The following is a 26930-nucleotide window of genomic DNA, read 5'->3' as shown; positions in this document are numbered from 1 at the left end:
ATTACTATTTATTTTGTAAACTTCTTTCCTGCTCATAAGTGTTGAATATATGAAAGAGCTTTTGCCGTGGAACGTTAGAATTTTTGTAATTTTATGTATAAACTGCATATTTTTAATTACCAGAGCAAGAGCTTTTTGGATTTACTCTCTGTCCTTGACTGCCATTGATTTCCTTGTGACCATGGGCAAATCTTCTAGACTACCTTTACTTCTTTAGAGATGTGCAAATAAATTCTGAGAGATACAAATAAATTCTGGGATCTACAGATGGCCAGTGTCAACTGATTAAGAGTCTGCTCAGCTGTAATATGCTTCTCTCTAAGACGGAGTTTTTTGTTTTGGTTTTTCTGAAAACTGAAGTCATTTTAAATAAAACACACTGGCGAAGGAAAAGAGGCTGATTGTAATAGTGTATTGTGGTATGAAGTTGGTCGAAAATGTACTGTTTCAGTGTGGATGAAGGTGAAGAGGACTGCCATCATTATTTTGTTTCAGTAGCTTAAACACTTGAGGAACTTTAAGGACACCCTTTTGTCACTGTTAAATTGTTTGGGAAGCGGTAGGCTTGGGCACATTTATATTGCAGCATGTATCTTCGTCTGGGAGGACATCTGTATGTCTGATTAATTCTTTTGACGGCAAAGCCAAACTTGGGTCTGATACGCCTGCTTTAAACGGATTTAGTGATGGGTCTGGGTACCAGCTGCATTTGGTTTAGGCTGGGAAGGCAGGACAGGTTTACAAGGACAGCGTGTGGCAGGCTGCTGTGCAGGGAGATCCATCAACCTCGCCACTGTTCTCTGCTTTGGAAATAAGACATTCTGAGATCAGCCGTTACCTGTCAGTCACAGGCGATGAGGAAATTAGGCAACTCTTTCCATCACGCTAGTTTCTATAAGTCAGGTTGCATACTTATGTGTTACTCAGTCTGTTGCAAAGCAGATGAAAGGTTCAAGCTTTAATAATTCTGGGTCCCAAGGTAGCTGAAGTTGTCAAGAAGGTGCTTTTTGGAAAGTGCTGAGGCAGTTGAATTGATTAAGGGAAAATGGCAGCTTTTGCTCTATCAAAAAGCACAAAACATAATGTATGTCATTGTAGAAAATGTGAGATTTTTTTTCTCTTTGTATTTGAGGCAAAGGTGACTTACGTCATACAAAGTGACAAATTGCCCAAAAGACCAGTGGGGTCCCTTGAATTGTTTAGTGACCATGGATCAAAAGTCTGTGACAGCGGACGTGCTGAAAAGTCATCTTACGTAGGCAGGACTTGGGCTTGGGTCAAATTTCTGTGTCCAGCTTGTATAGGAAGACCTAAATCCATTTTTTATTTATTAAGTCTTAAGCATACCTATGTAACTAAGGGTATTGTCAATGCTTTCATATTTACAAAGTTAAAAAATGTTTGTATTGGTCAAAATCTTATGTTCACAGTCTTTTTGATTTGTTTATGGGGGATTTGGAGTGTTTGGGGGTTTGGTTTTTTTGCTCAGTTGGTTGATTGGGCTTTTTTATGCAAAATACCTGATCATTTCGGTATGAAGTTCAGAAATTCATATCTTGTATTTAATTGTGTAATTTGCAGTCTTTAGAAATGGTGAGATGTACTTGTGAATTCTTTGGATTCCTACTTATGCCTTCCTGTAAAGACAAACGTTTAAATTTAATTAATTATGTTTATTTTGAATAAGTATCCTTGTCTGTGGCAGTGGTCTCCCTCCCAAAGCATTGCCAAGCAGATCTCAAGTTTTGAAGATAATTCTGATGACATTCAGATTTGTCAGCTTCTGTAGGTTCCTCTAATAATGCCACATAAGGGAACAAAAAGGATTTTGGTGAAGGTTTGTGTTCAGTGGGGAAGGAATGAAAGCACATCAGCAGATGGCCTGAAAACATCCATGGTTTAGATGCTTGTCTCCTTACACTTGATCTTCAATTCCATCTATAATGTTGCTTGAAGGATTGCCTGCGACCATGCATCATACTTCACAACAAGGAGGCTAGTTGTGTGAACGTGTACTTTATGTTTGGTGGGGTTTTTATAAGCGCTATTAACATAAAGATTGGTTACGTATATGTCTTAAGTTTTTCATGCCTTTTAAAAAAGAAAAATGAAAAATTTGAATTACTTTTAAGAAGTCTGATCCAAGAGAATTAGAAAACCTTACTGGATGGAGTTTGCACTTCTTTTCACTTACTGCTCTCAAAGGAGTGTCCGGTTCCATTTGTTAAAAACCAAAGTGGGAGTAACCCGTTATTCATTCCATGTTAGATTTTGCACACATAGCAAGGGAGAAAAAAAACCTGTCTCTGGCATTCCATGAAGTCAAGTGTTCTTAAAAGCACATTTGCAGATATGCCTTCTCTGCGGACCGAGCCTGAACACACCCCTCTGTTCTTAAAATGTTTCCTGCTCTGTAACACCCGTGCTGATGATGTGGTGTTTCCTTCTGCCTGCATTGCTGTGTTGCTGACAAAAGCACGCACAGGGCCGTGTCAGGGGGTACTGTCAAGCCTGGGAAACCAGAGGAGCACAGCGGGTTGCGGTTGCAACATAGTGTTGAATGTATGGGATAAGAGTTTGAACTTCTCTTCATCTATATGACGCTACAGGGCCCAATGCAGCAGAGAAATTTGCAAGGTTTATATTCGTTTTCATCCTGTCTACATTTCTAAAGGAAACATCAGGATTTTACTAGTTGTACTTCCCCTGGTTTTTAATTCATGGTGTTAAAAGCAATTCTTAGCAATTGTTGTCATCCTTTCATAGTAATGGTGCCTTCACAATGATGAGGTTTGTTGCTGTGTTCAGGTATGTTATGCTCACGCTGACGATTTATTCTGACCAGTTTGTGGAGTGTAGTTAGCTGCATTTGTTTGGGCAATGTGAGAATAATGAAGTTTCAAGCTCCTTTCAGTCTTGGCTGAGCCGTAAGACAGAGTGACTTTAGAAACTTTTCCTACTCTGAATTGTATCTCCTCGTTCTCTGAATATGGGGCATTAACTTTTTGGTTGTTTGGTTGGGTTTTTTTTTTTAATTGTTGTCAGTTTTGACTCAGTTCATGAGTACAAGAGATCAAAAGATTAAAAAAATCCAGCATGCATCCAGAAAGGTGTGGGTGGAATAGCAGCAGGAAGCTGGTAAATTAGCTCAGTCATCTTGAAACTTTAATCATTCATTTTGACAATAGAACACAAGTGATTCTCAAGTGCTAGATTGTAACAAACATCTTCTGGTAATGGAAAGAGTGACAATGTGTGCAAGTGGGCAGGAATGTTTCACAAACAAACTTCGTCTTAACTGCCTAAAAAATCCAAAATGAGTGATTTTAAATAGATGTGATTATGTCAGTCGACAACGAGTTTTCTTCAGTTTTATTTATGAAGACCAATGCTTGAACACTGCTCCAAGATAGTTTATGGTGCATTATTTCCTATAAAATCACGTAAGTGCTAATGAGAGTTGTACATTTCTGGATCAGAACTTTCAGGCATTTTCTCAGGAAGCAGAAGGGAGCAGATGCTTAAAGAAGAGTGAGAAAAGCAAGCTGTGCGCATTCCGCACAGGGATGAGGAACAGAGAACCGAGTGATGTTTCTGTTCAGTGAAGGTGTACTTAAATGTACTTTTTCCTTAACAGAAACTTAGGTTGAAATTGAAAAAAATACGGGTTTGCATATTATAATGCTTTCTCCATTGGGCTCAAGACCTTGAGTAACTGAATAAATTTGAATTTTTTGTCTTATTTCACACAGGCAACCTCTTCTGCACTGCAAAGTGAAAACCAGGCTTGAGACTAAGCCTGAACATCACAGGCTCCGTGGCTTCTGTATTTTCCATTCCTCTTGCTGCCGGTAAAATCCCTGTTACTTAGTTACCAAGCACCTGCACTGTGCCAAGGAGAGACAGGCTTAGGACATACGATGAAGAATTAACACGACACCTGTCAGCTCTCCAAAAAGAAAGCAGGTATGAAATTTGCCTTTTAGCTTATTCTTGAGTAAAATACTAAAAAGTGGTGCATGGTATTGCTCGTAACTGAGCAGCGACAGTGCCCAGTGGAAGACCAATAAATATCTAGGTTTCCAAAAGTCCCTGACTCAAGAATAAACCAGTAAATCTGCATCACCAATATCCCACAACAAAGCAAGGTGACAGTGCTACAATCTACACAAGGGTCAACTGCCCAGGGAAGCATCAATATTAGAGTAAGAGAGAGCTGAATGCAGGAATAACCAGTACCTGGAGGGGGAAATCACATAAAGCATCAGAAATACAATGCTGCTGTTGGCGACATTAAAAAATGGGTAGGGTGATTTAGGAGGATGGCGAATAGCTGGTAGGTTTGTGTGGCATGGAAGCGCAAGGCTCTCTGGTTAAGGCTGTCTAGGCATCATGTCCATTTAAGAAATGGTGAGTGGTTTTAGAAGGGGGATTTGTGCTCTGGGGCACTGTGCTGTGTCAGGAGGCTCATTAGCATTGGAGTGAATCGTTCTGAGGAGGGCCATTTAGAAAAGAATATTTTTTTCTTAACCTGTCAGCGAATCCAGTATGGTTTTGAAGTGCGATATGTGGTATTCCACCAGCCTGACTTGCTTTTGCTGGGGATGTTGCCTGAGTCTGTATAGGTGCATGTGAGCACGGGACTGCAAAGAACAGACTGACTCAGAAAGTCTGGATTCCACTGGAATGATGTGGCATCGTGATTTGCATAAATATGTTAAGCCCTATCTTAAAAGTAGTTTAGGGCTTTTGCTCCTATTATTCTAATATTTTATCTATTTCACCACTGTGGAAATTAGGAACCGTCTTCTATATCTAGCTTATGTTTATGTTTGGCCAGTTTATACATTATTATTTTTTTCCTTATAGGAAAATAACCTTTCCTCTCTTAAGTTAAATCCTGATGTATCTGCATCTCTTTTTGCCAGTCCTTAGGTACAGACTCTCCATTCCGCAAAGATTCTCATGGCCATTTTCCTCATTAATCACCGTTTGACTTCATCTTTCTTGAACTGGAGGGCTCAGTACTGAAGTTCAGAGTCTTTAGTGACATCTCCCCTGTGCATCACACAGCAGCACTAGTATCTTCCTCATTCTGCTGGAGAAATCTGTTCCGATGTAATCAGAATATTGGGGTTTTTGCAAGGCTGCATTAGAAAGGCGATTCTGTGACACCCTGGCTTTGGGCGCTGTTGTGCTGGCTGGCAGCTGACAGGTACTTCGCCTTGCCAGCAAGCCTGCTGCGGCGTGCTCAGGAGGGCAGAGGGCTAGCACAGCTGCCCACCCTCCGCCTGGTGCCTGCGGAAAGCAGCCTGGAACATCTTGCTGTGATGGCCACCGAAGGCCATGTCTCCCTTGTCTCCCGCACCGTTTTGAGTCTGTGATCACCCACCGCAGAACCACAGCTTGTCACTCGTCTGCAAATACACGCCTGTGTTTTCTGAATGCCAAACTTCTCTTACCTCAGTCTTCAAGCTTACCTCGTTCTTTCTGTGTTCAAAGCCTTCTCGCTTTAACGCCATCTTCCAAGCTGGTGTTAAATCATTAAATTTAAATTGTAATTTAATTAAAAAAATTAAATCAAAAAAATAAATCATTAGCAGATTTAATCAAGTAACTCCAGATTTTTGGTGGGTTTTTGTTGTTTTTTTTAAAAGAAAATATTTAACAGAGTAGTTCTTCCTCCATTCTGGTGTTTACCTTTCGGAGCTCCTAGTTGTCACCTCCTCTTTCGCACGATCCTTCTATGCCTTTCAGTGCCTTTAGTCATCTCATCTTCTCCAGCGGCATTAAAAATTGCCCACATGGCATGGCAGGCTTTGCTCAGGTCCAGAGATGCGACATCTATGGCATTTCCCTTTGGGAGCTCAGTTTTCTAGATGGTACATGTGTATATGTACCTTTTATAAAAGCAAGTGGAATTTCTCCCCACTAATTTTTGTCTGGTTTTCCTTCAAATTTTGTTTTCAAGTCCTGCATACTACGGAGATAAAACTCATACTATGATTATACATATTTTCTGTTACAATATATAATAAATAATGTATTATTTCTATTGTTTTTTCTTCAAATTTTGTTTTCAAGCCCTGCCTACTATGGAGATAAAAATTTGCCCAGAAGACTTTCTCCTTCCCTTTGGCCCTCCTTTGCTACAAGTCCAAATGCATGGTTCTGGTCACCCCAGCTTGGTTGAAAGTCAAAACTAGACTTGAAAACAAAAAACTCTTGTGATTTCAGACTGCTATTTCTTTTAGACTCCAAAGATGGCTCCATTTTCCTCTAGGCTGAAGATTTTCATACCTTCAGCAGTTGCTATGCTAAATTAAGAGCTCTGCCACTTTGGGCTGTGGCGTATGATAGCAAGGACTTTGCAAGGACGGTGAAGCAAAGACGTTTACTATTAGCTAGCCACAGCTTCCATAAGCTTACGCACTGTACACGCGCTGCCAAAAGCTTTACCATTGGTCAAACTCCACTGTCCACGCAACCAGCTGCTGCCCACCACAGGCTACTCTCTGCTGTCCATGCTGTTTCATCATCCTCCAGAGGCCAGACCACACTCCTCCTTGTCTCTGCTTCACCCTCCCACACTTCCTCAAAGTTATTTAACCACTTTGCTGCAGGATCACAGCTGCACGTATTATCAGTGTCAAACAACCCACTGTCTTGGCTCCCCTACATTGAGCGTGGGTTGTTTTTTTTTCTCTGAAAGGCGTGTGCAGTTTATCTTCAAGCTGTAGACTTCCAGCAGGAGTTAATTGATGGTGGTTGTGCAGGCTCGGTTGTGCAGGCTGGAGTATCGGAGTGGACTCTTTAAAGTCCTCTGTGCACCCATCTAAGAGACCTGGGCAATCCAGCATGCCCGCCTGGCAGCTCCACACCCACCGCTCCCCCCAGCCGAGCTCAGGGGCCAGCACATCTGTCCACTCGCTGCAGGACACAGGCTGGGTCTCACTGGTCACGAGCTACCTCGATGGTGTATTGACAAATGCAGCGAGCAATGCAGAGTTAGTTACCAAAATCATTATTTAATAGTTCGCTATAAATGTATCTTCTCTTGTGCACTTTGTATCAGCCCAAACCAAATCAATGAGTCATGTCTGGATCTGAAAATGCTGCATCTTGCCGTAACGACGTTCATGTTTTACAGTAGATACGTTAGTCACTATGTATGCTATGCTCATGGCAGGGACCTGCAACAACTTCAGTAACTCGGTCTACTACGTATCTTACAAACCATCAGGAAAACTTTATACAAGTTATATACAAGCTGAAGATAAAATATCACTCCCAACTATTATTTCTGTCTTATAAATTACAAGATTTCAAATATTTATATATTCTCTAGTAACGGTACAGGTTGTCTACAAACTCTCAGGATAATATAGATATATGTACAAGTATATGCAAATAGGGTTAACATTACCTGCTTCTTCAGCTCTGTGGGTAGGGTGTCAGCAAGGTATGAAATAAGAAAATCTGTGTGATTTTAGCCTCCATATATGTACATAAATACATTCCTATATTTACAGAGACGCATAAAGCCTAACAAGGCCATTCCAAAACTTGAAACATAACTACATGTAGTAAATGCTTCTTAAGGTGTTTAAAACTATCCTTCTGTCTTCATGCTCACCACTGTATCTGCGTTCATCTTCTGTAAGTGACGTGGTGTTGCTGGAGGATATTATCTTTAGAAAATTAAATCTAAAATTTTGTTTCTGCTGGAATCTGCATGAAATAAAAGGAAATAAATGTCACCCTCTGTAAGGAGCCCTCTGGTGAGTGATATGTAAGAATTTGCTCCTTTGAAGTGTTTGTGTGGGAAGGCTGTGGTCTGACATTTTCTCCTGATGGGATAGCTGTGTGCTGGATACTGCCCTTCTCTTTAAGTCCGTGACAAAAGCTGTGTGTCCCTGTCTTATCCCTGACTCCAGACTCTTCTTCTCCCGAGACATTTAGATAAATGGGACTAATGCTGATGTCTCTGCCACACGGACACTCTAGCAGTGAGCTCATCATGGGGGGACTGTGGCCAGGTGAGGAGGCCAGGTGAGAGCCTGGTGAGGTGGCCTTTGCCCACCTTCCCTCTGCAGACCCTCGGTGCACAGGACAAGGCTTGTGAGCCGAGCCCCAAGCCTCTTACTCTTCCTGTAAGGTTTGCCTGAGGTCAGATCCTATCAATAAGCTGGCTGGATGCTTTGTGCCCTGGGCTGACACAAGAGCTCAGGGATGAAGATGCTTTTCTTATCTGACCCAGTAGCTCCCCTGAGCAGCCTCTGGGGCTGCACTGCTTGTGGTTGGAGTGCCGCTACCGCTACCGGAGATGGGAATCTTACCGCGCACTCCCGGCTGCGCAGTCCATTGCTGGGGATGGTGATGTAGTTGTTGCCACTACCCTTCTCCTGCAATGAACGCAAGAATTTGTGGGTTAGCAAATGGATTGCTTCTTTTTTTTCTTTTCTCCTTTTTTTTTTTTACATTGACGAAGGTCTTGCTTTTTAAATCTCTGGAACACACCTGGGAATTTGACTGGGAAGGAGGGAAGCTTTCACTTGTCAGCCCTTTATGCCCCCTGCCAGGTCTCTGGGTCAGTGCAGAGGAGCTGGACCACTCCAGCTAAGTGGGACTAGACAGTTTCCAGGTGAGTAGCATTCTAGGTTTGGTACTTTTAAACAGATTTAACATACACAGGATCCTTTCTTGCTCTTGATTTAAGAACAATCCCAGAAAGGCCATCGCCAAATGTGGCTGTACTAATTTATCTGCACTACCTTAGCATTCCTTTTGAAGGCAGACAGTCCTGGGAAGCCTACATGCAAGCACATCAAGTCTGCCTTGCAAGAGCCGCTGCAGCGTATGCAGCAGTCCCTGCCAGACGGGTGACGACAGAGGACTGCTGACGGATGAGCTGGGATTGTGCCCCACGCTGTGCTCTTCCCAGGGAGGTGGCTTCAAGCAATGTCCACAGCCAGGCCAGTCTCCAGTGGGAATTATTCACTGCTTTCACTAGTGGCTGGCTGGGCACCTGGACCAGGGGCCAGTCTTGCTCTCCAGATATATTGGAGACCAGCTGAGTTTTAGTCATTAACTTTTTGAATATAGAGATGGTGTAGGGCACATGGCTAGCTATGCAGGGCACTGCTGCATGCCTGCGAATAGTGTAAAGGCACTAAAGTAGCAAAGGATGAAAACTGTATGTAGTCTTACCTCCGTGAGCTTTAATTTGGGGGAGCTGGCTATGTCCTTCTTCAGCAAAATGTGTAAAACTGCATCATGAATGGTGAGGAAAAATACGGATGGCTTAATCTCCTCATCAAAAAATGCACATCTCTCCAGTTTTTCCAGGAATCCCTCTGTGGGGGAACAAAATGAAAGCACAGACTGACCTGCAGGCCTTGAGAAGGGAATTGTATATCCTGAGCATGTCCACTGAGTAAACACAGGATTTGCTGGTATCCTGCACTGTTCTATTTATTAGAGCAGATGGGTTCCTCTTTACTGATGTGGAGAGGGTGCAACATCGTCGGTACTGCCTTGCTCGATGCCAGGCAGAAGGGAATCTGAGCCCCATTTCTTACTTAATGCCTAACCCAGGCTGCCCGATACCCCAGAGCTGTACAGCACAGTGGTGGCCATAGGTAAAACGAGCCGTCACACGTGGTCCCAGCCTGCTGGGACAGCGTGGGAGGGGTGACACCTCTGCTCAGCTGGGTCTGCTCGCTGTACAGCACTGGAAGGTGTAACTGGGGTGATCCTCTGCAGCTGTGCTCAGTGGCAGACAGGGAAGGGCGGTGGGATGAGGCATCCATGGCGATGCCGGTGGAAAGGCAAGTACTTACTCACCATGTGCCCCTGCAATGTAAATGTCAATGTCGATCCGGACAAATTCTTTCAAAGTCTGTTAAACCAGAAGGAGGCACCATTTAGATACTGCTCTTTTTACTGATATCAGCCATTATGGTGATCAGCCATAGCAAATATACAAACCACTTTCAGATATTTGAGATGTACGATGGTAAGCAGCTCTAAACTGCTGCACCAAGAGGTAGGATAGTCTCTTCACAGGGCTGCTGACAGGGATGGCCAGTCCTTTTGAAAAGGGGCCATAGTCCATACTGATAAAGGTGATCTTTCATAAATTGTATGGCTTTATCGTACCTACTCGACACATGATGAAACTAGGACTCCAAAATTTTCTGGAGAGATTTTTATAACTGGGAATTTGAGCAGAACTACAGTTCCCACTGATGTGGCAGGTGCTTAGTTCCAGTGGAAATAAATTTACACACCCTATGTGGTTATAGATAGTTAACTTTAGCTACTGCTGTTTGAAAATATTGTTCTTATTGCTTTGTTCAAGGTCGTCCAGGGAAGTGAGAGCAGGAGCAGAAATGAAACTCCAGTGCTCCAACTCCCAGCCAAGTGTTTAAAGCTGTATTTTATAGGTACATTTCTGTAAAGCTTTCCAAAATCTTAGCAAGTGCAGGAAGGGTGCCACAGCCAACACTCTAATTCCAAGAAAATTCAGATTTATTATTTAATCCATTTCCTAAACATTTTCTATGGAAAATGTACATTAAATATTCACATAAACTCAAAGGTTGCCACTGACTTTCCAATCCATAGAGGGATGTCTTCCTTTAAAAACGGGCTAGAAACACAGAATAGACTCAGGACGGTTTGGGTTGAAAGCAGCCTTAAAGATCATCTAGATCCAACCCCCCTGCCATGGGCAGGGACACCTGCCACCGGACCAGGTTGCTCCCAGCCCCATCCAGCCTGGCCTGGAACACTGCCAGGGATGGGGCAGCCCCAGCTGCTCTGGGCAGCCTGTGCCAGGGGCTCACCTCCCTCATAATAAAGAATGCTTCCTTCTATGCAATCTAAATCTACCCTCATTCCGTTTAAACCCATTGCCCCTTGTCCTGTCACTACAGGCCTTGTCTCTCTCCATCTTTCTTATAAAACCCCTTTAAGTGTGGAAAGGCCACAAACAAGGTCTCCCCGAAGCCTTCTCTTCTCCAGGCTGAACAACCCCAACTCTCTCAGTCTTTCCTCGTAGGAGAGCTGTTCCATCCCTCTGATCATTTTTGTGCCCTTCCTCTGGACCCTCTCCAACAGGTCCATGTTGCTCCTGTGCTGGGGCCCTAGAGCTGGACACAGCACTGCAGGTGGGGTCTCATTAGAGCTGAGTAGAGGGAGACAACCATCTCCCACAACCCGCTGGCCACGCTTCTTTTGAGTAGCCCAGGGTACAACTGGCTTTCTGGGCTGTGAGCACACATTGCTAGCTCATGTCCAATTTTTCATCCACCAGTACCCCCAAGTCTTTCTCTTCAGGGCTGCTTTCAATTCCTTCATGCCCCAACCATGGGGGTTGCCCCAACTCGGGTGCAGGACTTTGCGTATGACCTTGTTGAACTTCATGAAGTTCACATTGTCCCACTCCTCAAGCCTGTCAAAGGTCTCACTGGGTGCCATCCCTTCCCTCAAGCATATCTCAAGTATAATTGCAGTCACATGTTTTTCTTTCATATAATCAACTTGTCTTGTGAATTACAATTACCTTTTGGAGGACTCTCATGGCAGAAAAATCAAGGAAGGACACGGATGAGAAATCCAGAATGATGCTGTGGATGTCGACACGGGGCACAGTGATGCCAGGGGGGAGGTCACCACCCCAGTTGATCTGAACGGGCAAATCTGTCATGTTGGTGGGCTGGTCCAGCTCCTCTATCCTGTTGTTGTCTAATTCTTCATCTGACTCATGTGCATGGTTAGCCGTGCAAATCAAGCCTTTCTGTGTTGACAGAGAAAAGCGTCGTAGTTAATACTTCCTTTTAAGACCCAGCCAGGGTAGTAGTGCATCTTACACAAGGGCAAGAGCGGTAGCAATGCAAAGCTGATCCTCCTATGAGATGGAGCAGGACCCACGTGCACTTTACGCTAGAAAAAGTTCTGTCCTTTGTCTGGAGGAGTCTGGAAATGTTGGCTTTCCTCTCATCAGTCATTTAATCATTATCATAATCAGTTAATGATGGCTTTCTATTATTCCCTGAAGTCAATTGTCTGATATGCTTTAATTCAGTAATTTTGGAACAAGTTGACAAAAAGCATGCAGGATTTGTGCTGGGAGAAACCCAGCTTTATCCTACCATTAATGTAGCACGAACATCACCTCTGTGGGATCTGATTCTGCCATTTGATGCCAAATGAAACTCCAGTGGACACATACAAGCTCTGCTCATGGTAAAGCTGTAAGTCTCTAACTGTGAGAGCCATTTAAAATCTTATTTTTGAAATGCGTTTATGTCATGCAGTGGCAACTTGGAGAACAGCATATCTAATTAGGAGCGGAGGCACTTCTCTGCCATGTCAAGCCAGGGAGCTGGTTGCTTAACTGCCCCCCAGATGGAGTTGCCTTACATACAGGTGTCACTTGCAGCTCTCCTTTCTTCAGCATCTTTCTGATCTTCCTCAGAGCTTTATTGCGTTTCCTCAGGACTCTCAGTGGGTTGAAGCCAACCTGCAGAAACGGCACTTTGAATAATTAAAAGAACCCAAACAATGGCACCAGGAGAAGGACACAACATCGTACGTGGCTTTTCTTTACAATCAGGACGAGCATAGTTTGGACCTAATGTTGCCTACTACTTTTCATCAGTTCAAACAAGGCTCTTTGTCTTGGTTGGAAAGATGTCTACAGGTATGACTACGAACCAGGCAGGCCCATCTGTACTAGCTTTACAACACCAGCATGGACAGCATTACAGCAGTGACAATGCTGTGGCACAGGCCAGTAACTCCAGCAGGCTGGTACAGTGCTGGCTAGCCCAGAGTGTGTCCTACTCGACTTTGTAATGGAGACAGCCACCCAGATGGCCGAGATCAGAGAGCTTACAGGTCGTATCTGCTCCGTGGCACCTGACTGCAGCACGGGTTGTGTACCCATCCTTTTTATTTTCTGGAAGAAGAAAAAAAGTTGATCATGCTGGCTGCATATGTCTCCTGAACTTCCTAGCTGGTTTTAACAAAATTAGACATCAGATCAGGTGAATTAGGCTAATAAGGGTTATGAAAACACTAAATTCCTGCAAGTCTCCTGCCTCATCAATCTAGTGGGTGGAGGCAGGAGGTGTTAGAAGTACTCATATTTGTAAAGAAAGAGAGTGGTGTGAGCATCTGCACTCACAGGGAAAACCCTTCAGGCTCTTCCGAGGTGAAAGCCAAGCACACGGAGACCCGACTGTCTCGGATTCCCTAGTTCCTCTGCCAGTTTCAGTCCCTCCTGTGAAGAATGAACTACTCGTTACCCAAGCTCATGGTAGCCACTGCTTATCGACTCCCTGCTAAGAGCAGCAGGAAGGGGAGGTTATGAGGGCACCTTTGGTTCAGCCTAGGGATGGCGGGGCCCTCTGGCATGGTGAGGGCTCAAGGGTCCCGGCTGGCTGTGCTGCTTACAGAAAGATTGGCTGCCTTCACCCTGTTTGTCATGGAAGACTTGAAGACATCTTTGATAGCGTGATTTCATTCAACTTTTCTTCTGACTGTTGTGGTTACGTTCTTTGCAGCGAGATGAGTAAACTAGCATTTATTTGGTATAAATAATAGAAATGCTAATAAAATAATGCCCCTTTATAGTCTCTATGTTTGTACTACTTCCTTCTAAAGGACTTAAAATGTGTATATAAGTTGTTATGATATAAGTTCAGCATGAATCAGGCTGTTCTCTTGCTTAAGTACACATGGGATTACAGGAGTGGCAACAATATTTGAATAATTCATGAAAATTTCATCTTTGAACTGTGGACTGACTGTGGGAAATTGTATTCACCTTAATGTGTTGTGCAATTTATATTTTCAGAACGACAGCCCCAGACACTTACAGCGGTGATGAGTTTCTCTCTGAAGAATTCAATATTAGCGAAGAAGATAGGAGACGAGCACCTGAAAATCTTCACTCCCTCTGGCTCATAGATCTGTACAATGAAGCAAAAGCATCAGTAACAACATCTGCTGTAGAAACACAAACGCAACAGATAATAGAAGAAACTTGACATTTCTTACATCGGTGTAATCCTTCCTGTTTCTGTAGATGTTACTTCTCCCAACATTGGCCAAAAGGGTGCAGCTTGGACTGTGAACAAACACACACACACACACACACACACAATTATTTGTACTCTATACTGAAGCCTGGTGGAAGGGAAGGATCAGAGAAAGCAACTTCAGCTGCAGTGTGAGGCTGAAGTGGGACCCCACATCCAAGGGTTTATGCCTGGAAACTGATTTTCCATGCACAGTTGTTGGACATTCGGAGGCACGTGACTGTAGGCCTTCTCTGTACAGGGGGAGTTAGTTTATAACAGGAGGAAAAAAGATATTTTTAACCACATCCAACAGGTACTCACAGCTGGGAGCGGATCACCACGGTCAGCAGCTGGAATGCCACGGCGGTTGCAAGCCCGATATCCAGGCCAAGAAAAACGGCAGCTAAGAAAGTCACCACCCATATAACCTGTAACGAGCAGGTGGGTGGCAGCAGTTATGAGCATGTCGAGGACCTGGGTCAGGAGCACAGTGTGGGAGCAGCAACAGATCTCAGATCTGGTCCGGGCTGTCCACCTGCCTTTGGTGAGGGGCTTCGTGTTTCCTAAAGTATTTTCTTGTAACACGGGGTCAGACTCAATGACTGGCACCAGGGGGTGTTTCTAGGGGTGACAATTCCTATACAATCAAGGCTTAGAACAACAGAGGTGTGGATCTTCTATAGGTGGTTCACTAAGTACTCAAGAATCCAGCAGAAAGGCAAGGTTACAAGTAAATCAGGATCCTGGTAAAGCTGAGAGAAGTAAATGTGCAAATGTAGGTGCTGTGAATGTACATGACTGATAAGCACAAATGACTAGATAATACTGAACATTTTTTAACCACAGATCTCAAAGCATTTTTGTGTGGTAAATAACGGCTATCTGGGAAAACTGAGGCCTGGAACCATTTGGGAACACAACAAACTGGCTGGTGAGAAGGGCAGGAGCCTAAACTTTCTGAGTATTAGAAGTACGCGGTCCTGCCCTCCAGCCACAAGCTTTACCATTTGGAGTAAACCCTTCAAGCCATGGTCGTCACTTGTTTTTTGCTGTGTAACTTCCATCTAACAGGCTGCATGAGAATGTGAACGCATGGCCAACACTGTGAGTATTTAGACATTTTCTGTAACTGCCTTCTATATTTGATTTTATGTAATGAAATATATTTTAATATATTCTGATGAAATGGATGAACATGAAGTTAGGTGAGAGAATCAACTCAAAATAGGTGGGACAAAAGGTAAAACACAAGCAAGGGCTATACAAGCAAAAAAAGGCACTCCACTATTGTACTTTCTGTTCAGTGAAGGCAGGTATAACAAAGGAACAACCTGTAAGAAATTTGCATAATAGATGACTTTTTCCAGTGTGCTTCATTCCTGAATGCTTGTGGGACTCAACTTACACAGTCATACTTGTCCTTCCTCCACAGGATGCCTACTTCCTTGAACTGCATGAGCATGCCTTTCAAGTTACCAAGAGCCAGAGATGCAAGGACTGACTGTTAAAAAGACAAAAATACATGTTGGATTTTAAAGCAAACAAAGAAAATGTTGAACATTGAGGCTTAAGTAAAAAAAAGGTCATACAAATAGGGCCAAAGTGCAGCTGAAAGGCCAGGGAACTCCTCCTGGTGTATTGCTGCCCTGGAACCCCCCTAGCTGTGGTGCAGTGCAGGTATCTGACTTGAGGTTGCAAATCCCACTTATTTTGGGCACCTAAAAGCTGGTGCTGTAATGTTTGGTGTTTGGGCACTTGCATTCCCTTTGAGGGACCAGGTGTAGTGGTCCTCTCTGTCATGATCTGAGAAGAAGAACCAAGCTATGCAAAACCCTGTTTGGCTCCCACTGAAGCCTATGAACACTCCCAGTGACTCCTAGAACAGTCCTGTCTCCAGCAAGCAGGAGGAAGCACTGGGTGAAACTGGTGAATACCTTCTGTAATGGTGCCAGGAGAAATCCAATGGCCAAGATCACAATCAAGACGATGACAGCTGAGATAATACCAGCAATCTGCATGAGAGAACAATTCCACCGTAAGTAATTCTCTGCAGGTATTATGGTCAGCTAGGAAAAAGGGGAGCTTTCCTGCATTAAATGCCATCATAATCTGTTGTCTTCTATACCTGTGTTTTGCCTCCTGTGCTCTCCTGCACCCCTGATCTCGACAGAGCAGTGCTGGAGGCAAATCCTTTGAATGAACCACCAACTATATTACCCAGCCCAAAGGCAATCAGTTCCTGAAATAAAAACAAAAGAGATTGTTCTTAAAAGCTGTTTCATGACTGTTATTCACAAGGCAAAGCATTCCAGAAATTACTTATTTCCCATTGACAAACACATGGTATTGATTTATGTGTGATTTGCCTACCTGGTTGCCATCTACTGGGTAGTCATGCTTGATGGAATACACTTTAGCCACGGAGAAGGCTACTGCAAACCCAACAATTGCGATGGAAATGCTGTCGCCGATACATTTTTGGAGGACACCTACATCGGGTGCAACAGGCTCTTGAAATCTGAAAAACAAAAAGCTCGGCTCGTAAAGGATATGCCTAAGCAGACCAGCTGTCAAGCAAGGGAGCAAGGCAGTGGTCCACCTCAGACGGAGCACTTTGGAGACATGCGACACAGAATTGCAGGTCTGAATTCTATAAAACTTTGGGGGATCCTTACTCAGGACAGGGACTCTGGCCACATTTGGCTCAGCTTGTGTCTCGTTTACTGGGCCAGGGCCAGCGACAGCTTATTTTGTCTGAGGTGCATGCACAGTTCTGCATTCTAGCTGGACATGTCAGATCTCACACAGCGCTGAGGCCCTTGCACAGGCAATGCACACACAGAAGGATTTCACTTAATTACGACCAAAAAAAATAATCCCCGTGTGACTCATTGAAGCACTTTAGACACCTAAGCAAATATTTAATAAGTCTGGTAATATGGCATAGCTGGATGTACTTTCTATATGGATATATACTCTATATGTGGATGTAGTCTCTATATGGATGTGCTTCTGGAGGAGCAGACGCTGAGGCCTCTGGGGGTTGATGGTGCCTGGGGAGATGCTGGTGGCCAGTCATGGGACCAGGCAGGAGTACTGTGCAGTGTCCTGGTGGCCTCCCAGAGCTGGTGGTGGCTGCTGAACTGTGCATGTACTTCAGGGGAAACTGAGGGGTTCAGGACTGAGTAGCTCACTAAAAGGGACAAACATCAACCTCCTGCTCAACAGCTGTCTTAGAAAATGAAGCATGCAATTATTTCATGTCGCAGTGTATTCTTTGTTGAGTAGGTGTGCTCTAGTGAGTAATTTTATCTGTTGAAAGTGTTTCCTTATATTGTTGAGAGCAAAATGTTTATTTACCTACTGAAAGAAAATGAAGCCAGTTATTTTAATCAGAATCATAGCTGAACTGATTTAACGCTGACAAACTAGAGACAACATTTTGCTCCACTGGTGAATTTTGAGTAAATCACTTACCCGTCTTCAAGTTTTCCGACGACAGCTACGTTAAATTTTTCTTCAAAATTAACAAAATAGGAAATCAGTGCTGCTAAGACTGTCTGAAAGGTAAAAATCCCCATCTCCATTAGGTACATTCCAGCCAGAGTGTGAAGAAACTATTAAACCCCATTACCTTCCCTCTCCCAGGCACCCTCCAGTCTCATCACTAGCGACAGAATTATGCCCAGAGTCTGCACAACTCTTCGCTGTCCAGATGTCATTCCTGAACCACCTTACAGGCGCGGGTTTAATTCATAAATCACACAGAGCATATATCAGAATATCTCACTAACAACAGAGAACATCCCACCCAACAAACCAGGTGTTTTCTAACAAGGTGCCGTAATAACTCCGGGGGAAAACAAGCGCTACTTGCATCTACAGCAACATCCTCCAGGGCTTTAGGAGCTTGCTGCCCCTGTGAGAGGCTGCCCCCACCCCACGGCTGGTCAGGGCAGGCAAAACTCTCTGCTGCTGGAGGGCAAATCTGTTTTGTGCTTGGCCATGGATGGCCAGGACTTCAGTGGCTGGTGTGGTTCAGAGAGAGGCCAGCTGTGGGACTGCAGCTGGCTGGTGTCACAGACAGTTTCATCCAAGGGAAAAACTCATATAACATCTTACTCGCTACAGATGTATTCAGCCGAGAACAGCTAAGCAGGGTAAAACTTTTTAGTAGAGGTAAAACATCTCGCAATAGCCCGTGAGTGTTGCCAATTCTTCCTTATAGGTAAAATGATAACCCAACTTTTAATGCAGAACAGGAGAAGAAATAGTTAAAACTCTGCTTCCCATATCACTATAGTGGTGGAGCCATTGCGAAATCAAAGGCAAGTGACCATTACCACAAGGAGTTCGATCGGGATGGGAGTTGGTAACTTTGCTTTGTATCGATCATTCATTTCCTTCACCACAAACACGATAAGTAAGACAACAAGGGATGTGACTAGGTCAGCGACGTTTGTTTTTGTGATCTGGCTGAAAACGCTCTCCAGAGTCTGCAAAATCAGGAAGAAACGTGGGGTGTTTTAGAAATAGTGTCCTGGCACAGTACCGTTATCCCTTCCAGAAGAGCCTGTATCGCTCTGAGGATGGATTGCAACAGTTGGGATTTATTCCCTGTGGCACAGTGTGGACTGCAAGCCCCAGAAAATGTGCGTGTGCACTGTCCAAATGACAAAAGCCTCTGTGAAAGACCCTTTCCACTGCCTCTTGACCTTCTCCTCCTGGCACCCCCTGAGGGAGGATCGGAGCAACACACACGTGCACGATAGGAAACGTGAGCAATGGAATTACTGAGCAGGTGCCTCTCTCCGCTCCCCCTTCCCTGTCTTTCTTCCTTTGTCATCCAACAGCCCTCACAGAGTCATATCCAAGTTTAATATCTATAATACCACCCTGGTAAAAGTGAATAATTAAATGCTTGAGGCAAAGCTGAACACAATTAAAATACACCAACACACAGTAGAAAATATTATCTAAGTAGCCCAAGGGGTGTAACTTGGTGTTTGGCAATAAATTTAAAGATTGGTCATATGCTAATAACACATCCTCTGTATTTTTCTCTTGTGTTTCCTCCTGCTTGGCTGTTTTTATGCTGAGTTCTCTTATTACTGCCTTGCAGTCAGATATACATCCCAGGTTTCAACACCATTAGCAAATAATGAACACTTTCACTCACATAGATGATGCCAAATGGTACATTAAATCCAGGGACAGGTAGCTGAAGCATGAATTTCAGCTGAGACACCACCACATGGATAGCTGCAGCAGTTGTGAAACCACTGATTAACGATTGTGATAGATAAATAACGATGAATCCAAACTGGAGGATTCCCAGGAGCAACTGAAATGCAAAATGACCATACATCAGTGGGATTTCCTTGTGCTTTTAAGCAATCTCTGTGACAAAGAGAACCGTGTTTAATGGAAACAAAGATTTTCACCTAATCCCATATGTCCAGGGGTTAAGGATGATCCAGATGATAGTGTCATCAGATTTGCAATCAAAGTTGAAATTTAGCAACAGGGAGCATAACACTAGTAAGAGTAATCACTAAAGCAGTTAAAACCTATTATTTGTATTTTATAGCTAAAATAAACCTCCTTAGTGTAGAGGACTGAAGGCGGTGGGCTGATTAGCGTTGATAACGTGCAGCTGTGGGCTTGCCTCAGAGGCGGTGGGTTGATTGACATGGACGATGTGCAGCTGTAGCTCGTTCTGCTGAGTGGTTAAACAGCCCTGAGGAGTGTGGGAGAGGGGGCTGGATGGGGGAGGAGTGGTCTGGTCTGGTCTGGTCTGGTCTGGTCTGGTCTGGTCTGGTCTGGTCTGGTCTGGTCTGGTCTGGTCTGGTCTGGTCTGGTCTGGTCTGGTCTGGTCTGGTCTGGTCTGGTCTGGTCTGGTCTGGTCTGGTCTGGTCTGGTCTGGTCTGGTCTGACCTGACCTGACCTGACCTGACCTGACCTGACCTGACCTGACCTCTGGAGGAAGGAGAAATGGTGTGGGCAGTAGAATCTTACAGACGGTAAAAGCCTTGTTGCAGCCTGCTAGTTTGTTTGTGCTGCAATGCCTTAGTGTCAGGGTTTTCGGTACCGATATTTTCACATGGTACCAGTGTTTCATGAAGCACAAACGTTACATGTTAGGAAGGAAGGAACTGTAGGAAGTAAGGATAATTTTTTTTGTTGTTGTTGAAAGGACAAATCCAAATTCTTTGGCATTTATGAGACAGAGCTTTTATTCCTTTTGGTGTGTCTGCATCACTTGCATTACTCTCACAAATATATTTTTTTCCTATGCAGCAGCTTTGGGTTTGCTGGTGGGGGGGCAGCTGTGTGGGCTGTAGATGCAGGTCTGGTCAAACCCAGGATTTTGCAGCATGGGTCAGTGCCTGGTCACTGCAGGGGGGCAGATGCCTCCTAATCAGTGGGCCAAGGTCAGTTACGTGGGAAGGGGCAGAGAATTACTTTGGTGACCATGCCAAGCAGAAACCGAAGAGGAAGGTCAGTCTGCCCTCCACCTGTTCATATATGTGTATACAGACGTGTGTAGGCACACACACCTCTGTTTACCAACCTGAAAAACCCCAGAAAGGACGGTTACAGATGCAGCCACCATCACCCTCTCTTCATTTATTGCTGAGAGATTCGTGGAAGTGCCATTTGCAGCGCTGTCGTCGGGGACCAGCCTGGTGACGGCTCCCCCCACCATCAGGCTTAGGACGGGGAAGGGACCTGAGCAGCACAAGGCGTTCGTTAGAGACCCGAAGGGGCAGCGCGTACTTCAGCCGTGAGGAGGGTGGGCGGCGTGCCTGAACTCACCCACTGATATATGTCTGGATGTGCCAAAGATAAAATAGACCAGGACAGGGAAAAACGCCGCGTAGAGTCCGTAACCAGGGGGGACATTGACCAGCAAAGCAAAGGCGAGACCTGTGGGGACAGGGGGCCGGGGAAGGTGACGTGTACTGCAGGCGGGAGCAGCAGTCCCTTCGCCCCTAGCCCGGCAGGGCACGTTTCCCGCAGGTACCTTGCAGGACAGCCACGAGGCCCGTGTTGATGCCGGAGACTATGTCACTCAGGATCCACTCCCTGAAGCGGTATGCTGGCAGCCATGAGGTGATGGGAAAAAAACCCAAGGCAATTTTTTTGACCCTTTGTGGGGAGCAGCTGTAAAGACACAAAGAGGACAGAGCTCTGTCAGTAAACGGGTCGGCTGAGTCACAGCCTGTTTACAGAGGGGAAATGAAGGGGGGGAGGATTCGGGTACAGGCTGCCAGAGGTCAAAATCTCACCCAAACGCAGCCCTGATCAACTTCCTCTGCTAGCTGTGCTTCAAGGAGGACCTGATGGCCTCCAGAGGTCCCTTCCAACCAAAATTTTCATAGAATAGTTTGGTTTGGAAGGGAACTTTAAACATCATTTAGTCCAACCCCCCTACAATGAGCAGGGCCATCTTCAACTAGGTCAGGTTGCTCAGAGCCCCATCCAACCTGACCTTGAATGTTTCCAGGGATGGGGCATCTACCATCCCTCTGGGCAACCTTTTCCAGTGTTTCACCACCCTCAGCGTAAAAAAATTTCTTCCCAATATCTAGCTGAATGCAGGCTCTTCTAGTTTAGAACCATTACCCTTTGTCCTATCGCAACATGCCCTACTAGAAAGTCTCTTTCCATCTTTCTTATAAGCCTCCTTTAAGTATTGAAAGGCTGCAATAAGGTCTCCCCAGAGTCTGTGCTGCCAAGCGCCCAGGAAAAGAGAAGCTGCCTGGGATACAACTGCAGGAAGACTTTTAAGGGTAATAGCAGCTAAAATTCTTCAAAAAAATCTGATGCTGCATTTGGTTAATGAGCTTTAATTTGCTTTGTTGGAATCTGAGGTGGAAGTTGTCAGGATGGAGTTCATGCTGTCCAAGAACAGCAGCTCAAGATCTGTTTCTTAGATCTATATTTTAAAAATAATAAAAAAAACCCTTACCGAAAACAGAGTTTCAGGTGATCCCAAAGGGTTTTATGGTATCTGTGCAGTTTCTCATGCTCTTCATTGAACAAATTCTCTGAGTACACAGGTCTGGCTACAACATAGTGGTTGCCCACAGGTTCAACCATTTCTACTGAAGTATCAGGTGAAGATGGTGACTCGTGTGTGCTTCTTTCTGGCCTTAGTCACTTAAAAACCTGAAATGAAGAACAGGGTTAGCTCCTTATGTACTGCGGGGCAGGTGGCCGTGGCATAGAAGAGTGAACTCCAAGCTGAGCGTTACCACCTTTGAAGATCAAAAGAGAGATGGTTGAGACACCCGCCTCACTTTGCCAAGATGTTGTCCTGCCCTCCTCCTCCTCCCACTGCAGGGCAGTGTTTTCTATTTCTTCCTAAAGATGCAGCCAAAAAGTGGAGAAGATGGATTACGAGTTAATTTATCTCAAAGCCAGCCATCTACAACCAAAACCCACCTCCTTCGAGAGAGACTAAATTCTTAAAGAACAAACAAGCAGATCCCTAGAGGTTTCTCCCTGTGGCACTGCTGGGAGGGCTGGGATCTCGCTGAAACCCGCCGACTTGTGAGGGGAAAGGCAGAGCCAAGGCAGGGCTCAGCCATCCTCTCTCATACTCGGAGACCGGGCTGAATCTTTCAGCTCAGGTCTGTGTGATGAGGAGGTTAGGCTCAGTAGTAAAAAAGCACGGTATTGCTGCTTGTTATTTGTAAGATTTATTTCCACAGGTTGTCTGGGCTTCTTCTCCTATGTTTCATGCTCACCAACAATTTTTGCGATGTCTGACCTAAATACTGTTTTCTGCTTTCTCCCAACCCGTGTCTGCATGTCTGTGCTGAATAGAAACTCTCCTCAGTCACTCCAGAAATGACCCCTGAAGTCCACGTTACACATCAGAAGATTCAAGATTCGTTGCAGTCGATACCACTGGGTATTTTTCAGCAATTAATTAATGGCATCACTGTGCTGCCTACTGTGTTCTCTCTATCCCCACATTCTTTCCATGTTAAATTAACTTAAATAGATGTACTATCTTAAAACATTTCTCTCTGCTGCAGCCACCACTGCATGTTTAAAACAGTACTAGTCCTAGACAGGAGCCGTGGAACTTGCTTTTGGTAGCCATGGTTGGACCAGATGATCACTGTAGGACCCTTCCAACCGGAACTAATCTGTTCTATCCTATTCTATTTTCTTTCGACTCAGAGACAAAGATGTACTGTGGGAAGTAAAAAGTCTTTTGTGACACTGATAATAGAGCATTTTTCTGCATTTTCTCTCCGCTAGCACAAATGCGGCTCGGCGCCTTGGTGCTTGCTGGTGGGCTTGCAAGAGATGCCCAACCGACATTAGCTCCTCACCCAGGTCTATCGCCTGACTCGCACTGAAATAGCCTATGTGCATTTCTGATTCAGGTTCTTGTGTACTCAATATTTGGAGAGTTCACAGGACAGATTTTAAAGTGGCACAAGGCATTTTGCATAATTATGAACAGATGGAAGGCTTTTAATCTATGGCAATTTTGGCATTAAAATGTGAATCCCATCCTGAAACTTTGCTACAGCTCAGGGCCCTTTATTGACCTATTTCAAGTGATTTCATTTTAGTTTCCTCCTAGTTTGTTCTGGGGAAATTAATGGATGAGTAGAAGTTCAAATAATGACAGATGAACCTCTTAGATATGCTGGTTTTGTTGATACGCTGTTTTTCCACAAAAAAAATCACTATTTTGGCAATGGATTAAACATTTTTATTATCTGTTTTAACATTAAAAAAATTAGACCTGTAACATTTTCCAAAAACTGGCAGGTAATTATTCTAACATATTAAAACTCAAAATCTAAGCTCATTCAAGACGCTGATCCAAGGTCAGTTAACATCAAACCCTGATCCTGAAATTGTACACTACCGTCACCCTCTCTGTTGTCGTCAGAGCTCCAAACCTGAGGGTGATGAAATTTCAGTGAAAAAATTGGTTTATTTAGTTTATCAGAGTGTGCTTAGATTTGCAGGAACAAGTTTCATCTATTAAAGATTTTAGAATTGCTCTGTTTCCTGGTCTGTGTATCAGTCTTATAGACTTCCCGTTGCAGAAAGGAATATTGCTGAAAGTCCTGTTGAATAGGTTTGTTCACTACGTTGTAGGGCACACGAGGCACTATTTGTTCCCTATGAAATGTTCATAAGCCATAAAAGCAAAAAGTGCGTGGGTTACTCTTTCGTTTCAGATTATCCCCAGTGCTGCAGCTGCTGTAGCTTTTGTGAATACTTCAGTTGTCACTCCTGCCCCTTGCCCAGCCTTTGTTCTTTCCTCAGGACAAATCTGATACCCCAGTCTCAGACAATGTACAACATGCCTCTTTACAACTCTCCGAATGTCCTTTGGTTTATTAGTGCTGGTCTTGTGGAAGGTGTAAGTATTTTGCATGTATTTTTTCCCTCCTGCTAGGAACCCCAGTTTACTGGCTGTCCTCCAGGTTATCTTCGGGTTGATGGCTTAAAGCTGCAGAAGGAGACCTGGAGCATCGCCCTGAGAATCTCATCAAGCTGAACCATGAGTCTGCTCTAGAGACTGTGGTGTCATGAGGCATCACTCAAGTTAAGTTTAACCAAACCAGCCTGGGCGCCTGAAGCACAGTGGAAGGTGCCTTCAACTTGCCTCCTGGCAGGTAAATGAGACCATATGGTGTGGTACCTTGCTGCAGCTAGGTGACCACTGCTGTTAGTCACCTGCCCCACTAGCTGAGCTTTTCTAGTCTCATTCCCTCTCCCACGGGCTCTGTTGGCAGCTGTGACTTCAGCCAGGTATTGCCTTCCTCTTGCTCACTCTCATTTTTTTCCCCTGTATGTTAAGAAAGATAGGGTGCCCTCTGCATGGGGAGGTTTTATTTGGCTGTTGGCACCATTGCTTCCTTAAGATGCTTTAAAGAAAGTGGGGTTATTGTAATGAGTAGCAGTGTAGTGGAGGCCAACGTCCTCCGCAAACCCCCTAAAAGAGAGGTCCGTACTCCAGCAACGCACACTGCCTTTCCAGAGTGCTCCCATCGTGAAGTTCTTGGACTCCTTGTGGGACACCACTAATTAGCACAGTTCCTCTGATTACTTCTTTAATGTGTCCACTCACACATGGGGAACAGGAGCACAGACCAAGCTTGTACTGCACAGCTGTTGAGTGGTAGGTAACAACTTTCACTCACTGTTGACCAAGACCAGGTCTGAACTGAAACCCCAGAGATAACATCCTGGTTCGGTTTTATTCCATATAGCCTCTGATCCTGTTCTGGGCCAGCAATTAACAGCATTACCATCTCTCACACATAAAAAAAATGTAACTCCACTACTAATCCCCCGCATCCGTGAACCTTCGGCAATGCATATTTTTGACATGTGTCGTTTTGTTGAGGGGATTAACAAAGGGATACTTTTTTCTCTTTATTAATTTATCCTAAATATTGACTAAGAAGTACACAAAAATCTGGTAAATTTAACTGAATAATTAAATATTAACATGCTTTGTCCTACTTTTCAATCTGTGTATACGCACTCACAAACTCAGCTCTGCAATACAAACATTTGAAAAATACAGACAAATTCCACAAGGAAAACTTCTACATTTTACAAGAAAAACAACATATGACTAGACACTTTTCATTTATAAGCATTACTTCACATATCCCATATCCTGACCGGCAAGTCAAAATTGTACCTGATACAGGAAGCTCTTCAGAAGAAGCCACACCAAGATTTTATGGAAAAAGATATCCTTGAAATTTTCAGAGGCAGTGCAGGTATCTTGTGCTGTTCTTCATTTCAGAACCTCCCTAAATACTGGCAACACTTTAATAACTAACTTTAGTTAACTTTTACAAGAAAAGGAAGATTTCACTGTGGCCTTGACCATTGAGCCTATCCTCAGGAGGGATGATAAGAGTCATTTCTTAAAGTTCTCTGTGATATTGCTTAACTTTGGTGAACTGTTTGTGATTGGTCTGCAGAGACTAATATGGGAAAATAGAGGTGAATAAGAAGGACTGTCTGTTGCAATCCTGCGCTGTGCATCTGCCAGGTTTCTGTTGAGCATGGTGGGAAGCGGTGACCAGAGCTCAGCTATGGTACCCTTCATTTCTGAAGGAGTGTGAGCCAGTGGTGAGGGAGATGGGGCCGCAGGGCATGCCAGATCTGGGCAAAGCGTGCCTCTCTCAACCTTCCCCTGACGCACCTTTAAGGGACCCTCAGTTGTCTTTCCAGAAGGGATTCCTGCGTGCTCAGATCATTGCCCAAAACAGCCTTTGCAGGGATTTCCAAAGGGCAGCTGTGACTTGGTGGAGCTGACAGCTGTGGCATCCCATGACAGACAGTGGAAAGGTGCAGACCACGTGTGCGGCCAAGTGTTGGGCACGAATGTGGCGTAGGTGGGTTAGACTCTCCTGTGGGATCCTGCTCCCCTCTGCTGCCCGTGGAGGAACGGAGGGAAATCATTCTCCCTAGGCCGAAGTGAGCCTTTGTAAACATTTCACTGAGACACTAAAACCACCAAAGGAGATAGCTGAAACAGTATTTCGATGCCTCAGGCCACAACTTCAGTTGCAGGTCCCTGTGTTCAGGTGTTCTGTTTTCAGGAGAGCAGTAAACCTTCAGTGCTGAGGTGCTGAGGACACCATAGCATCAAAGGTCCCCGAAGAAAACCATCCTTATCACCCTTTTCATATGTCACACTGCCATGAACACCTAGAAATGCTTCAGCTGTTGATAGCCACGGTATCAGGAAGGCTGTGGGGTGCCAGGTGCCCTAGGGCATTCCTCTGGGCTGGAAATCTTAGCCTTTGGGGGTTTGAAATCACAGAC

General features: G+C 44.5%; 1 protein-coding gene across 2 annotated transcripts; it reads right to left on the bottom strand.

The window, feature by feature from the left end:
* Window positions 1-255: 255 nt before the first annotated feature.
* On the bottom strand, window positions 256-26591 carry SLC26A3 (solute carrier family 26 member 3). 2 transcript variants are annotated; one of them, XM_027815442.2, is made up of 21 exons: window positions 25792-26591; window positions 22069-22268; window positions 21121-21260; window positions 20913-21023; window positions 20668-20825; window positions 19273-19437; window positions 18437-18589; window positions 17571-17653; window positions 16464-16611; window positions 16219-16332; window positions 16028-16105; window positions 15499-15594; window positions 14415-14521; window positions 14071-14140; window positions 13890-13982; window positions 12434-12529; window positions 11570-11803; window positions 9847-9901; window positions 9211-9356; window positions 8340-8405; window positions 256-7731 (listed from the first exon to the last, which is right to left on the bottom strand). In XM_027815442.2, the coding sequence occupies exons 2-21, from the start codon at window positions 22197-22199 to the stop codon at window positions 7708-7710; spliced, it is 2268 nt and encodes a 755-aa protein (XP_027671243.1). In that variant the 5' UTR covers window positions 22200-22268; window positions 25792-26591; the 3' UTR covers window positions 256-7707. The 2 variants fall into 2 exon arrangements, with proteins under 2 accessions (XP_027671243.1, XP_055567235.1); XM_055711260.1 differs by lacking the exon at window positions 256-7731 and having other exon boundaries at window positions 7844-8405.
* Window positions 26592-26930: the final 339 nt, after the last annotated feature.

This window comes from Falco cherrug, chromosome 5 (genome assembly GCF_023634085.1).
Source record: "Falco cherrug isolate bFalChe1 chromosome 5, bFalChe1.pri, whole genome shotgun sequence".
Taxonomy (NCBI): Eukaryota; Metazoa; Chordata; class Aves; order Falconiformes; family Falconidae; genus Falco; species Falco cherrug.
The sequence above is the reverse complement of the archived record's forward strand: the minus strand, read 5'-3'. Positions and strand labels throughout refer to the sequence as shown.

Excerpts from the sequence above, each read along its gene's own strand:
- SLC26A3 (XM_055711260.1), bottom strand. The coding sequence starts at position 22,199 with ATGGTTGAACCTGTGGGCAACCACTATGTTGTAGCCAGACCTGTGTAC. Across the intron at positions 21,024-21,120 it reads CCTCGTGGCTGTCCTGCAAG|GTCTCGCCTTTGCTTTGCTG; the intron begins GTACCTGCGGGA and ends CTGTCCCCACAG. Across the intron at positions 16,106-16,218 it reads GCACAGGAGGCAAAACACAG|ATTGCTGGTATTATCTCAGC; the intron begins GTATAGAAGACA and ends TCTCTCATGCAG.